The sequence below is a fragment of the Globicephala melas genome, chromosome 13, assembly GCF_963455315.2.
Source record: "Globicephala melas chromosome 13, mGloMel1.2, whole genome shotgun sequence".
Taxonomy (NCBI): domain Eukaryota; kingdom Metazoa; phylum Chordata; class Mammalia; order Artiodactyla; family Delphinidae; genus Globicephala; species Globicephala melas.
This window is the reverse complement of record NC_083326.1, coordinates 55,147,878-55,162,507: the sequence shown is the minus strand read 5'-3', so window position 1 is coordinate 55,162,507 and position 14,630 is coordinate 55,147,878. Positions and strand designations below refer to the sequence as shown.

The following is a 14,630-nucleotide window of genomic DNA, read 5'->3' as shown; positions in this document are numbered from 1 at the left end:
TATTTGAAAACTGATGATAGTACCATAAATCTTTACCATGAAGTTTAACTATTAAAAATCATCTGCTGTGACTTACTTGTGAGAATGGAATAATCACATTCTGACACATTCTATGTAATAAGTGAATCATTTTAAAGGTTTATCTTAAAGGGAAAATGACAGAAAAAAAGGAACGACAGTACAAGAAAAAGAATGACAAGTCACAGCTGTTTTGATATAAATAAACATTGAAAATATGAGCTCATGAGAATATGACTGCAGATAGTAGAATGAAAGTAAAAAGTAAAAAGAGCAAAAACAGAAAAACAGGAGAAAAATTAGAAAATGCAAATGTTCTATAAATAGAAAAAAATGAAACAGACTCCATAATTAATTTTATTTTGTATAGTAATGGAATTAAAGGAGTGAAGGAAAATACCACTTTAAACTTAGACCTGTATTAGCACAGCCTGTACTTTGTAACCTGCTAGGGGTATAGAATGCAATCATTTTGCTGCTGCCTGGAACAGCCAGCCAGGAACAAATTTCACTAAGCCTTCCAATTGGTAACCAATCCACAAGTTTGATTTCAAGGTTCTAACCTTTGGCATTAATGCTGATCATAGAATAAGAGCTAGATATTCACCCTCGGGGAGGGGGTAGTTAGTGGGAGAGGAAAAGGTTTGCCATTTCTGTGCTACAACTCCACTCCAGGAATTAAAGACAGTAGCCCACCCTATACTCTCAGGCTACGTTTGCACCCCCTGTACTTCCTAGAAGCCCTGCAGGTCTGTGTTACTTGCTTAGCAGGGGATAAGATTATTTGCATTATTATGTATCCATTTTGTACTCTGTGTATGTGCTGTCTTCTTTTGATTTAGGTAATCTCTTTGCTTTTGCTAATGCTTTTTAAAGACTGGAAACGATCAAGGTTTGGACACTTTGGAAGGTTTTGCTGTTTTAACTGGGCAGCTGGCTTTTTCCATGCCACACCACTCACATGCTTCACTTTCTCTTCAAATTTTCTCTACACCAGGGACCTTTTTAATATTAACTTTTAATTTTAGAATCAGTTCAAGTCTGTAGAAAAATGACAAGGATAGTACAGAGAGTTCCTGTACGGCTTCCTATTGTGACTATCTTTCATTACAATGTGGACGAGAGGCTTTTAGCCTGAGCCCATGGATTGTTCAGAGTCCATGAACTTCTGAAATTTATGCCAAATTCTATACATTTGAAAGAAAATACACTTCATTTCATTCAAGAACTATATAGATTAAGGTTGTCCTTTTAATTTCATCAATTCTTTTCTCTAGGTGCAATCTCTGCTGTCATGTTTTCCACTCTGCTAACACATTTTTTGGTTTATTAGAACAATAACTACCTCCAAGTGTACACTCGCACCAGTGTGCATGGGTGGGTGGATTTTTGTGTGCAACAGCACTAGGAAAGTGTTCTTTATCAAACCTGTAATTTTCCGAGTCACTCGACGCTGTGTGTTCACACAAAGTATATTAACTCTATTGTTTGATGAACCCAGTGTCCTTTCAGACGGAGTCTGTCTGTACTACATAAAGGCCTCAAGTTGAACCTAGAGGCCCTGCATCAGAATTGCCTGGGCTCCCAATACAGAAAATCTGCTTTTGTATCAATCCCCTGAAAGCATTTGGATACACAATGTATCCAAACCGTTTATGTAGACCACCTAAATTTCCAACATTAACTTAACAGCAAAGGGTATTTGGAACTATTACCGAAGCACTGCCACTTTCCCTCGAAATTTTAAGGGGGAAAAAGCCATGAAATTTGACATAAATACACTACCATGTGTAAAATAGATAGCTAGTGGGAACCTGCTGTATAGCACAGGGAGCTCAGCTCGGTGCTCTGTGACGGGCTACTTGGGTGGGATGGTGGGATGGCGGGGGGAGGTCCAAGAGGGAGGGGATGTGTGTATGCATATGGCTGATTCACTTCACTGTGCGGCAGAAACTAACACAGCATTGTAAAGCAGTTATACTGCAATTTTTAAAAATTGCTATAGACTTATTTTTCTCTTGTGTCTAGATAGAGTGCATTATGTGAGGTCATTCTCACGCTAGCTCTAAAGATAAAAGATGATTATAACATTAGCCGTCTAGGTTTCTGTAAAACGTCCTCAAACTTAAAACTTCCTTTTATAAGCCTTTTTTTAAATTATAGACTAACATTAGGGTGTTTTTTTTCAGACTTACAGATTCCAGTCTGATGTTAGAAGATTATTCATCCAAGTTGAGCCCCCAAACAAAGAGAGCCAAGAAAAGTCTTCTCTCTGGAGAGAAGAAAGAAAATCTGCCAAGTGACTACATGGTGCCCATTTTCTCAGGACGGTATGTACGGATTTTCTCCCTGGATCTGATTATTAGAAAGTGGAGAGTAAATGTTGTCAGGTAGTAATAACAATAGCAGCTGTCATTTATTGAGCACTTACTATGTACTGGTTGAGAAAGGTCTGTGGAACCTCAGAACCATGCACGGAGGGAGATGTGTTCATTGTAAAACTGTTTGCCATCACATAGGATGGCTATATGACAAAAGAGGATGATCAGCAACTTATTTCTAATTATGTAACTAGTTGAAATTAGAAGCTGAGTATTGGATGCTAGTTTTTCGACTCTATATATAGTCACTATGTTTAGAGTAGAAAGAAAGGTTAAAACTATAAAATATTGGGTGAACTAAAAGAAAAAAATCAGATGATATGTTTAGGTAGATTGGTTGCCAGTGTGGTTTTAATTATTATTCATTATGAAGAAAAAAAAGTCTTAGATAACGTAGACTAAGTAAAAGAATTGCACCATAATAATGCCTGGCTTATGTTTGTTAAATGTAAAATAGATTACTATTTATTTTGAGGTAAAGTTCAAACAAAATAATCACTAAATCACCAGTCTGTGTAATGCCAAATTTGTTTATAATATAAACATTTTTTTGAATGATAATATATACAAAGGAATCTTGAAAGGAGACTTGTCCAAGACACCAACTTAAAGTTTAACAGGAACTTTCTGAGTCTTCCCTGTTTATTTTCCTTTGAATGGAGAATTATTCACAGAGCTAAGATGGTTCAGAATGAGGTCATCTTCTCCAGGCAAGTGCTCTCAGGAAAATCACTAGGCAATAATGCGGGTGTAATTTTGGGTAACCAACTTCTGTTTCCCTCCATTTTTTCTTTCCACTGCTTTCTGATGGTTCCTTTCTGAATTGTTTCGGAGGCTAATGTCATAATTGCTCTGAACCTACTTAGGAAGGTAAGGGGGTAAACAATATTCTATTTTTAGCTTTTCATTTTATACCTTTGACTTTTTTTTTTTTTTTGCGGTACGCGGGCCTCTCACTGTTGTGGCCTCTCCCGTTGCGGAGCACAGGCTCCGGACGCGCAGGCTCAGCGGCATGGCTCACGGGCCCAGCCGCTCCGCGGCATGTGGGATCTTTCCGGACTGGGGCACGAACCCGCGTCCCCTGCATCAGCAGGCGGACTCTCAACCACTGCGCCACCAGGGAAGCCCTGCAAAGGTTTTTAATTTATTTTAAATTTGCAGTAGTGTGTTTTGTTTTTGTTTTTTTTTTGCGGTACACGGGCCTCTCACTGCTGTGGCCTCTCCCGCTGCGGAGCACAGGCTCCGGACGCGCAGCCTCAGCGGCCATGGCTCACGGGCCCAGCCGCTCCGTGGCATGTGGGATCCTCCCGGACCGGGGCACGAACCCGCGTCCCCTGCATCGGCAGGCGGACCCTCAACCACTGCGCCACCAGGGAAGCCCAGTAGTGTGTTTTTGATGTTAGTATCATATTCTTGCTCTTGTACCCAAATTATAGCAGGGTTACCACTGACATGCACTTATATTTACTTAAAGGCAAATGTGCCTGCTGTCCTGGGTCAAAAATATATTTTTAAGTGTACTTGAGTTTTCCTGTGAAATAATTACAGTTTTTTTCCCCAAGGTTTACCTTATTTGCAAATGGAAAAGGCAGGGAAACCATGACTCCATTCTGCCCTCTAGAGCTATGTTAGCACATCCACTGTTAAAGGGTATGTGAACTTCACTTAGAGTTGTCTCAACTTGGGGCCGGACTATCATTGAATATAATCAATTACTATACATATTGAATCATATTACAAACCTCATTTCAAATCTCTATATTGTATATTAGCCTCTATAGAGAATTCCAAGTAGATTCTCATGACGTTTGTTTTGTATTCACTTATTAATTCATTCACTTCCTATCTCATTCAAAAAGAAAAGTTAGAGGTAATTATGTCAGGATACTAAGCTAAAAATGTTCCATCTTCCTTGTTCTCCCCCTAAATTATAGCAGATAACTTCCTTGGTAGAGACTACTTTTTAATATTTGGAGAGAGAGAGAGAAGGGAAAAGAAATTAAAATTTACTCACTAAGTTGAGTAAAACGCAAGGTAGACTAATGTGTCTGCCAGATGTTTTAGTAATATTCCATGAGAAATTCCAAACTTGTGCAAATGTTGCGTCCTACTCGTCAGCAAACTATATAGATTCAGGTGCCAGGGACTTGTAAACACAATGGCAGTGTTTGCTTGAAGTTTGAAGTAATTTTTCTTATAAGAAAAACAAATGTACAATTCTGCCTTAAGAGGTCTCAGGAGACTCAATTTCAAGAGAATCTTCAATATAATCAACATACTCCTCACTGAAACATGTAATAGGATTGACAACAAAGGTATTGAAGGAGTTTTAAAATAATCCAAATATTTTAAACATTACTAAATCACAGCACAAATTCTATCATAAACTACTATATTAGGCACAGCACTTTGGGATGTAACCACTCACTTGCCATCATCATCATCAATTATGAGTAAAAACAAGTCACTTTTGTCAGCATCGACACTTCAGCTGTGAGTTTGATCATTTCTTTACAACAGGGCTGTGTGTAAGCACAAAGTAAGCCTGTCATATTAAATATGTAGATACACACACACAACCTTTATTATCATGGAAAGGAAACCCACTAGGCTTAAGGATCTCACGTAAATGTACAACTTATTTCTGCGTGCAGCACCTCTGGGCAATGCATTACATCATCTGAGTCACAGAATCCAGATCAAGCACATAGGCGAAAATCAGAATCACAGCCACACAACTGTCTGTCATTTCACAATATCGTCTTTTCTGGAAGGAAGTCGTAACTTAATCTTTTTTTATAGACTAAATCGTATTTCAACACACTAAGGAAACCAAAGAAATGACGTTGGGCAAGTTATCTAACTTCTCCGTGTCTTGTTGCCGTATTGCTAAAGTAGAGAGGGTACAGTCTACTTCAAAGGGTTGTTGTGGGGAAAAACGAGACAATGTATGTAAAAAGCACTTGTCAAGGCACCACAGCCGGAATAGGTAGTATTATTGTGGTTATCATTGTTGGTTAAGGTGAAGATCACTGCCATGTGTGAAGAGTTAGCTCCTATTTACCAGGTCTTTCTACGTCAGGTTTTCTTTGGGCACAGTGTACAGCAGCTGAGGTCGGGCACCTTGAACTTGGTAAACTTGGGCTATCTCATCACTGCCATCCGCGATATCCATATTTCGCTGTTATTATATTTTAGCCAAGTGCATGTCAGTGGAATTACAGACACGGAAGAAGAAAGAATTAAAGAAGCTGCTGCTTACATAGCCCAGAGGAATCTCCTTGCTAGAGAGGAAGGAGTCACGGCAGCCAAGCAGTCCCCAGTATCCGAACAGTCCACGTCCATGCTTCGCCAGGAGGAAGGTTTTGAGAAGTCGAGGAAAGTTGCAATTCGAGAAAAGGCAGAACACCTGTCACTGAAAAAAACGGTAAAAAAAAGATAACTTACAAAAGTAGGAATGCTACCACTATATATAAAGTAGATAACTAATAAGGACCTACTGTGTAGCACAGGGAACTCTGCTCAGTACTCTGTAGTGGCCTATATGGGAATAGAATCTAAAAAAGAGTGGGTATATGTATATGTATAACTGATTCACTTTGCTGCACAGCAGAAACTAACACAACATCGTAAATCAACTATACTCCAATAAATATTAATTTTAAAAAGTAGAAATGCATGTAACATTGTATATATGTGTGTTAATATAGATTAATTAGCTTCAAATGAAGAAATATGTGGTCTTGCGGAGAAACAAAAGAAGGAAAAAGACATCAAAATGTATAGGTCAAAGAAAGACACACTTAATATTTAAATTCTGTGAAATTTTAGTTTCTATAGAAATTAAAGTTCTTGAAGAACCTTAAGAAATCCACCTTAGAGAAGTAAAATATGTTGCTCAGGCTTACAATGTTAAAAATTAAGTGATGTGTCTGTTTTCAAAAGGGGTGAGGGGAATTCGTTTGAAATGAATGCAAAAGTAAGGCTGCAAATGAAAAAAATGATCATTTTGATTTCTACATTACATTTTTGTAGCACATGTTACTTTGATTTCATAATATGTTGATTTTTTTTTCAGTTAGAAGAAACTGAGGCATATCATAAAAAGTTGAATGAAGATAGTCTTCTCCATGCTCCTGAATTTGTCATTAAACCTCGTTCCCACACTGTTTGGGAGAAAGAAAATGTAAAATTACACTGCTCTGTAGCCGGCTGGCCAGAACCTCGTCTCACATGGTATGCTATCATTATGAAAATTTCTCATAGAATCGATTACTCAAAGTTAATTTTACCTCTTATGAAAACATGTGACATTGTGAATATGCAAGAGTCAGTGAAAGCATCTACAAATTTGAATAGATTTTTTAAATAGTGAAGAAAAAATACATGTATGGAAGGAAAGAAGAGTCTTGCATCCATTACGATTTATTATGATACTTTATAATCCTATTATACAAATGGATCTTTATCTTATATAAAGTGTTAAAATTTAGTCAGCATATTTATTTGGTATCATTTTGTGATGAGAAGCGATACTGCCTTTTTAAAAGTAATTAAGACCCAGAGGGCTCCATCTCTACTCCTCACATGAGCTGAGGTCTTAATGTGTTTTCTAAAGCCAAAAAATAGAGGGAGCTGTTACGACTATGGGGCCTGAAGAAATTTTTGTTCCATAACGAATAAGCTCCCCTTTTTTCCGTCCATTATATATCCTATTGCAATTGTCAATGACTTTGTGATCCCTAAACTCAGAACTCTCCCATCATACGGCATGAATGTCTGCCACAGAGAGCAGAAGTCTGAAGAGGATTGTGAGCCAGTTTTAAAAGGCGTTTTCCGTCTTCTTCTCCGACAGGGGTATTTTGCATGCAGTTCCCTTATCCTCGGGAGTGGTGGTAAATATGCCCTATGTCACAGTATAAACACTTCATAGAATAGCACTGTCACCCAAAGAGCGCCTGTCTCTTCCTCTCTTTTCTGTTATTTCTAATGTTCTTTGGACACCTGGCTAGCATAATGGAGGTGGCTGACAAGATAAACTGCTAGCTAAGGTTATTCTTAAGGAGCAGGTGGTGAGTTGTGTTTTTTAAAAATTCACCTGTGATATCAATCTGCCTGTGGTAATATTGGATTTACTTACAGTTTTTCTTGTATGTAAACTCTTTCTAGGGTTCTTGAGTTTGAAAACCAGAGAATGAAACCAAAGCCAGCTCTATGTTACCAAGGCAAATAATTTATAGTAAACAAAGATGAGAAATGTAGGAACATATTTAGATGAAAATGAAGTTTAAAAAATCAATTTCCAAGCTTTAAAAGTATAAGAGTATACTATAGTAAGTTAGGAATCAGTCCATCTTTGCCCACCTTTCTCTCTACCTATAGAGTTGCACAAATTGGCCTATCAAAGGGACATTTCCTCTTAAAAAACTGATTATTTCCCACCTCAGAAAAAATCCAAACTTTCCTATAGAAATACGTAAAGAATAACAAATTTTTAGCTCCAAGAAATATTACTTGAGATTCACTTTGCTATAAAGCAGAAACTAACACACCATTGTAAAGCAATTATACTCCAGTAAAGATGTTTAAAAAAAAAAATTACTTGATGAGTAAAAAAAATTCTCATCTTTCATGAATTAAAATGTACTACCAATAAACGAATCATTGGAGTCCTTAAGTAGATATATTTATTACACAGTGTCCTATCTCTGTTTTCCTGATTTTTAAACATCAGAGTTAAAGATGATTTTCAAAAGAATACAAAGTAATCTGTAGGAGGTAAATATTAATTTCTTAAGCATTTATTTATTCCGTTAAATACTCAGCAACTAGAATACAAACATGCCATGTACCACTGATGGTGTTACTAAGCCAGAGTAATAGGATTCTACAAAGACAGAGCTCTAATTCTGTTAGAGATTAAACTCCTTACATAGTGCTTTGTGGGCTGAAAAAGGAGTGATTTAAAAACAAACAAAAATAAGCAAATGAGTAAATATGTTGATGTTAAAAAAATAAAAACAAACAAAAAATATTAAAACGCCACAGAAAAAATATGAGATGACTAAATTGTCAACCCGTAAAACTCCAGTCAAACTGGAAAATAGAAATACTGTCAGTTTTTGGTTTTTTTTTTTGGCTGCGTTGGGTCTTCGTTGCTGCATGCGGGCTTTCTCTAGTTGTGGCGAGCAGGGGCTACTTTTCATTGCAGTGCGCGGCCTTCTCATTGCGGTGGCTTCTCTTGTTGCAGAGCTCGGGTTCTAGGCACGTGGGCTTCAGTAGTTGTGGCACACGGGATCAGTAGTTGTGGCTCGCGGGCTGTAGAGCGCAGGCTCAGTAGTTGTGGCGCACGGGCTTAGTTGCTCCGTGGCATGTGGGATCTTCCCGGACCAGGGCTCGAACCCGTGTCCCCTTCTTTAGCAGGTGGATTCTCAACCACTGTGCCACCAGGGAAGCCCATACTGTCAGTTTTTTGTTATCTTCACTAATGGGGCTGAGAAGAAGTATGATTGATCCCTCAAATCTTTCACCTTTAGCTTTGAAGTATTTATTTCCTTAACGTATGAATTGTATGGCCTAGGGGTTCATTTGAATCAAAAACAAAGGCACAGAGGCAAGATTTGTCTCAGGAACCATTGGGAGGCTGTTTGGGAGGCTGTCCGTTGACTGGAACAAACCTTCTCTAGTTCTCGTGACCCCTTTTGTGCTTGGAGAAGTCAAATCCATTCTGTATCAAGAATTCTCCCAGTAGGGACGGATCAGACCATTTCACAGAAAGTCCTGTTGCCTTGCAAGTCAAGTGAGAAGTAAATATGAAAACAAAAGAACCAGTGGACCACTAAGAAAATAGTTCACCTTATTTAGCAAGCAAGATTTGCCCCTGGATAAAGCTGAAATTTGGACAATCAGCTAGCAGATAACTGAAAATTGGCTGTGGCAATAAATAAGGTCAGATCCAGGTTTTGTGGGGCATAAGAGTTATACCATTTGAGGAGCACTTTTACAAAAAAGAATATAAAGTTAAGTCATATGCATTAGGCACAGAGCCTTATGGGGACGCATGCTGATGAGAGACCCTGAAACTTGAGCTTCACTGGTTTCAAGGTGAATCCATCTCTGAGAGTAAACTTCCATGTAGGATTGATTATAGCTTGCTGGGTACGTTGCCTTTTTAAAAATAATCATGAAATGAAGCTCTAATTTACTTTGCAAGCTGCTGGTCCAGAGTGTGCGATCTTCAGTGAGCATCCTTCCCCTCAATGAGCAGGGAATCCACGACCTAGCAAGAACCACGGTTGGTGGTGACTAATTTGCTGGCATTTATGCCTCTTTGGTACCCAGCTGCAGCTTACTGGGCCTGACACTGAGTATAAGTATGAAAGAAACAATTGAGAATGACCTTACTGAATAGAAGAAGGGAAAGTACAGAAATAAGTGTGTGATGTTGCTGCGGGCAGTTGTGATGCCTCCGCTTGAAGCCTTTAGCTCTCAAAGGCATGTGTGCCTGGGACCTGGCTCCCTCAGACACCTTTCCAAAGAGGGTTCAGTTCCAAGTTTCCACTGGGCAGCCTCAGGTCATGGAAGCCCCTGAGGTCTAACAAATGATATCAACACACAGCAGCTGCTCTTTGGCCAACCCCGCGTACTGACTAAATCCGTCTGGATGGAATCTAGAGGGTAGCCAGGGAGCGCTCACTGACAGGCGCGCCCATCATTCATCAGGGCCCGGTGTGGGGGCGCTGAGCTCACTTTCCGAGCAGAAGGAAGGCTGTGGGCTTTGCGTCCGGTAGAAAAGTTAGCTGTAGATGACGCTGCTGCACCACCACAGTGAAGCAGGCCATCCTGAAGGAGGGCTTGTCAACAGAGAAGGAGAAATATATATGTGGTGAAAAACCAAAGCTGTTTTACTTAATAGGCTATATTTATATAATAACTTGTTTAATAGGCTATATATTGGTTTAAAAGGGGAGGAAAAACGTTTATGTTTGTATCCATATTACTTGCATAAGGAAGCTCTGGAAGGCTATGTAAGAATCTAAGGAGAACAGTTAGCTGTGGGGAGGAGCTGGGCAGAAAGCAGACAGGTTTGAGGAAGGAGAATGTTTCCTGGGCACCCTGATATTTTCTGGTCCTTGAACCATATGCCTGTATTGCCCAGTCAAATTGTAAAAACTGTGTGAAATGAGGGAGAAAAGTTCTCTTTAAGAGAAGGAGAGAATTGCATTAATTTTACACTTCCTTTTTTTTAAAAAAGAGCCAGATTTAATTGCATTTCGAGCCCAAAGTCTAAATCAGTTTTTTCAATGGAAGCCTGGATTGTAATCTGCAGGGAGACTCACACAAACTCCCTGGAGCAATGTGTTAGTGTTAGTGAGGATTAGTATTAATCTGATGCTCACTCAATACCCAAGTTTTCAGATGTGTATGTGGTTACTGGGCTAGATCCTCACGCAAGACACTTAAAAATACATACTTGAAATTCTTCACATTATCCCTGAAGTCATTGTCAAATAGACAAACATATTTGTCATTAAGCATGATAAGAGTTCAAAACCTGGGAATAAAATAGTACTATCTTAGGAAGAGTCCAGGGATTTGGAAACGCCTTAATCTATTTTTGCAAATTATGTGAATTCACAAATTCCATGATAGAATCATGTATTGAATTTGTTTACAAGATTAGAGTTATTCACAATGTATTTAAATTTAGCAATTACTATCATATTATCTTAGGAAAACAGCCTGCATTTAAAATAGTTAAAAATTATTTATAATTACTTCCCAGGTATAAGGGTTTGGGATTTTATTTTAGATTTTTCTTATTTATTTAAGTCCAAATTCTATGCTAATGGAATAGCTCTCTCTCAGCTAATTGGCTTTTAAAGTAACAGCTATTTATTCAAAACAGTAGGGTTGCATTCTAAGTAGCAACCACACTTGTAGGGGTATTCAACATGAAAAGATCATTTTGGCAGGCATTATTTGCTGATAGAGAAAAGTTAGAGTGAAGCCCTTTTGTTTGACCATGCTTTACACTGCCAAAGAGCTTTCACTGTAATCCCTTCTTATCAAAGTCAGCCCAATATCCAAACAGACATTTGTTTGGAGGAATTAAGTGTGTATTTTACACACATACATAAAGAGTATTATTCTAGAAATACTTGTAACAGAAGCTCATTAACTAGTTCATAGACTCTACATGAAAATGATAAGGAAAATGGTGTACAGCTAAATGTTCACAGGAATTTCAGAAACCCTCTGACAAATAACCCCAGGGTGTAGCTAACTCTCCAAAATTAGCTGGTGACTGACCAGTTTGGAATTTCATTTTCCAGAAGTAACAAACTGCGAAGCATATACAGAGCAGGCCTCAAATCCTACTTTTCTCCCCTGACTTGATGGTGAAGACAGCCAATCGCAAATGACTCTGAACCTGAGCGCCTAGCTAGGTGAACTCCTTGGAGAATAGAATTGAATCACTTCCTCATTTAATCCATGTCTGCAGCTTTAAAACAGATGCTCCTTACACTGACATTGGAGTTCCAGTGGAGAGAATGGAAGCTTCTCAAAGTGTGTGTGTGTGTGTTTGTGTGTGTGTGTGTGTGTGTGAGAGAGAGAGAGACAGAGACAGAGACAGAGACAGAGACAGAGAAGCCATGGCTGTTTAGCTGGGGGTCGGGGGATGGGGGGAAGGCATTGAGGTGTTAAGTCGGATTGGACAGAAGGACAAGGAAAGTGAAGAATGCCTGGGAGCTGCAAATGCTGTTTTAATTCAAACTTTATAGAAATATGAACAACGTTTTTGGTCAGAAGCCAAATAGAGTGTCACTCAGTTGTTTGGTCAAGTAGCACCTGCCACACAGAATTGGGTGTCATATTTCTCTTCTTATGTTAGAAGGAAATACTGAAAACACCACAGCAAAGGAGAAAACTGAGCAAGAGGGAGCTTGTGAGTCAAGTGTGAAATGACCTAAACCAATTCAGTCAGGAGAACATGCTGATTAACATGTTCTACCCTGTCATTCATCAAAACAAGGAATGTTCCAGATTAGGAGTGGCCACAGATTTCTTTTTACACGCCATCTCTGATCAAACAGTCCTGTCTGCCTGGAGCCCTGTGGGGAGAGAGCTAACTGAGGCTGCTTCTGAGCTGTCAGAAACAGCTAGGGATGGCTCCCAAGGGTGGGGCAGAAGGCTGTGCCCCTACACCTGCTACGCAGCTGCGATTCCTAAGCCAGTCCACCCTGCCGTTTCACATCCTAAGGAACCAGGACACAAAGAGCCTCAACACACCTTCTTCACATGCACTTATTTTAAATTATCCATATCATGAAGGATGGATTTATCAGAACTCCGTTCCTTCGGCCCCAAATCAGGAAGCACAGTTAAATCTATGGTGTTACCCAATAACTCTGTTCAATCCAATTTAGCAAACACTGAGTGCCTAATATTTGCCTGTGATGCCTACTTCCTTGAGAGTGGCAATAGAAGTAAGTAGGGATCAGACACAATCCCCAGCTTCAAGGCACGCACACCTTAGTAGAAGTGACACTTGTCCAACCATAATTTGATAAATGTTATATATTTCCATTTGAACCAAGTAACACCAATGCGGACAGGCAGGAATGATATCGTACGGGATTTCAAGGGAGAGATTATTGAAGAAGTGACATTTGATCAGAGCCTTGAAGGACGAGTTGGGATTTTGCTAGGTGGAGAAGGAGAATGGTACATTTTTTAAAGTATAAAAAATGATGCATTTTAGGGACATAGGATGCACGTGTGTGTGTGTGTGTGTGTGAGAGAGAGTGTGTGTGTGTGTGTGTATGAGTGTACGAGTGTACAAGCTGGGAAGAGGTAGGGACTGGCTGAAGATTATTTCCTTTCTTTCTCTCCCTTTCCACAACTTTCCCTGCTCCAAAACCTCCTTATAACCATGTCCAGAAATCTGAAGAAATAAAATGCAGCTAAATAGAGAACAGCTGGAAAGTGGAAGCATCCCATGTTGTCAGGAGCCAGACTGCCTGGGTGCAAATCCCAGATCTGCTGTTCTAGCCGTGAGAGCCGGAGCAAGACACTTAACCTCTCCATGCCTGGGTTTCTTCATCTGGAAAATGCTACTACTTTACTATGTTAAAAGTAGTACCATCTCGTGCGGTTGTTGTGAGCATTGAATTTAAAGCACTTGCCTGGCTCACAGTAAACACTCTGTGTCCGTTATGGTTATTAGCGTTATTTGCGATGTCTGCACAAGTGAAGTGGGGTGTCCTAAAGGGAATCAAATGAAGTCCAGCTCCTCTTTGGGACAGAAAATGGCTTAAGCAGAAAAGCCTGGTCCAGCACCATAGCCACTGGCTACTGAGAACCTGAGGACGTGGTGAAGAAGGTGCCCCTTGCAGACTCAGGAGACAGTGTCTCAGGAGGGGCCCCTCCGTGGAGCGCCAGCCTCTCAAGGCTGAGAGGCTTCACCAAGGATGGCCAGTCAGAGAAAGGGAATCTTTCAGCTCCTATTTGTCAGTAGTTTTCTTTCATGATTGATATTTTAAGTTCTTCCAAGAGGAGAGCTATGCTTGCTCACAAAAGAGTAAAACAAATATAATGAGCTTTCAATGCAATGACAAGGTTTTGAACAACATGCAAGAATGTTAGTGGGAAGAATGTTTTGCTTTCATCCTACACAGAGAGCCAACAAAAAAAACCACTCAAAGCCTTCCTCTCTGTTGTGTCAACAATAGGCAAGTTTTTGTTTTCTTTTTTTTCAGATCTTCTATTGAAGTATCATATGCACATTAAAAAGTGTGTATCACATATAAATGTAGAACTCTGATGAATTTTTGTAGACTGCATACACGCAGGTAACCAGCACCTAAATCAAGAAACCAAACAATTTCAGCACCCAGGATGTCTCCTTAATCCCCCCTGCCCCGCTCCGGGGGGATCACTCTCCTGACTTCTAGCAGCATTAATTAGTCTTTTCTGGTTTTGTACTTTACATAAAAGCAATCATTATACTCTTTTGTGTCTGGCTCTTTTTACTCGACATTACACATGCAAGATTCAACCACATTGCTGTGAATGGCCAACTTCTTGAACGTAATTTTTGTAATGGAGGAGAGGAAAGCACATTCGTCAAGAAGTTTTAGGCGAGAAGCAGCCTGGGAGCCGGCCTGCAACCTGTTGGGGAGGCTCTTGTAGCCGCAGCCGCCAGAGCCTCCGCGGCCACAGACACCT

The 14,630-nt window shown here is 39.7% G+C and overlaps 1 protein-coding gene across 2 annotated transcripts in view; it reads left to right on the top strand.

Annotated features, from left to right (window-relative positions):
* Positions 1-14,630, top strand: part of MYOM1 (myomesin 1) — a 142,948-nt gene that overhangs the window by 24,580 nt on the left and 103,738 nt on the right. For both annotated transcript variants that reach the window (XM_030836682.2, XM_030836684.2), the window contains exons 3-5: positions 2,208-2,348; positions 5,598-5,826; positions 6,478-6,635. In XM_030836682.2, the coding sequence (XP_030692542.1) occupies positions 2,208-2,348; positions 5,598-5,826; positions 6,478-6,635 (528 nt within the window). The remainder of the gene's footprint in view (positions 1-2,207; positions 2,349-5,597; positions 5,827-6,477; positions 6,636-14,630) is intronic.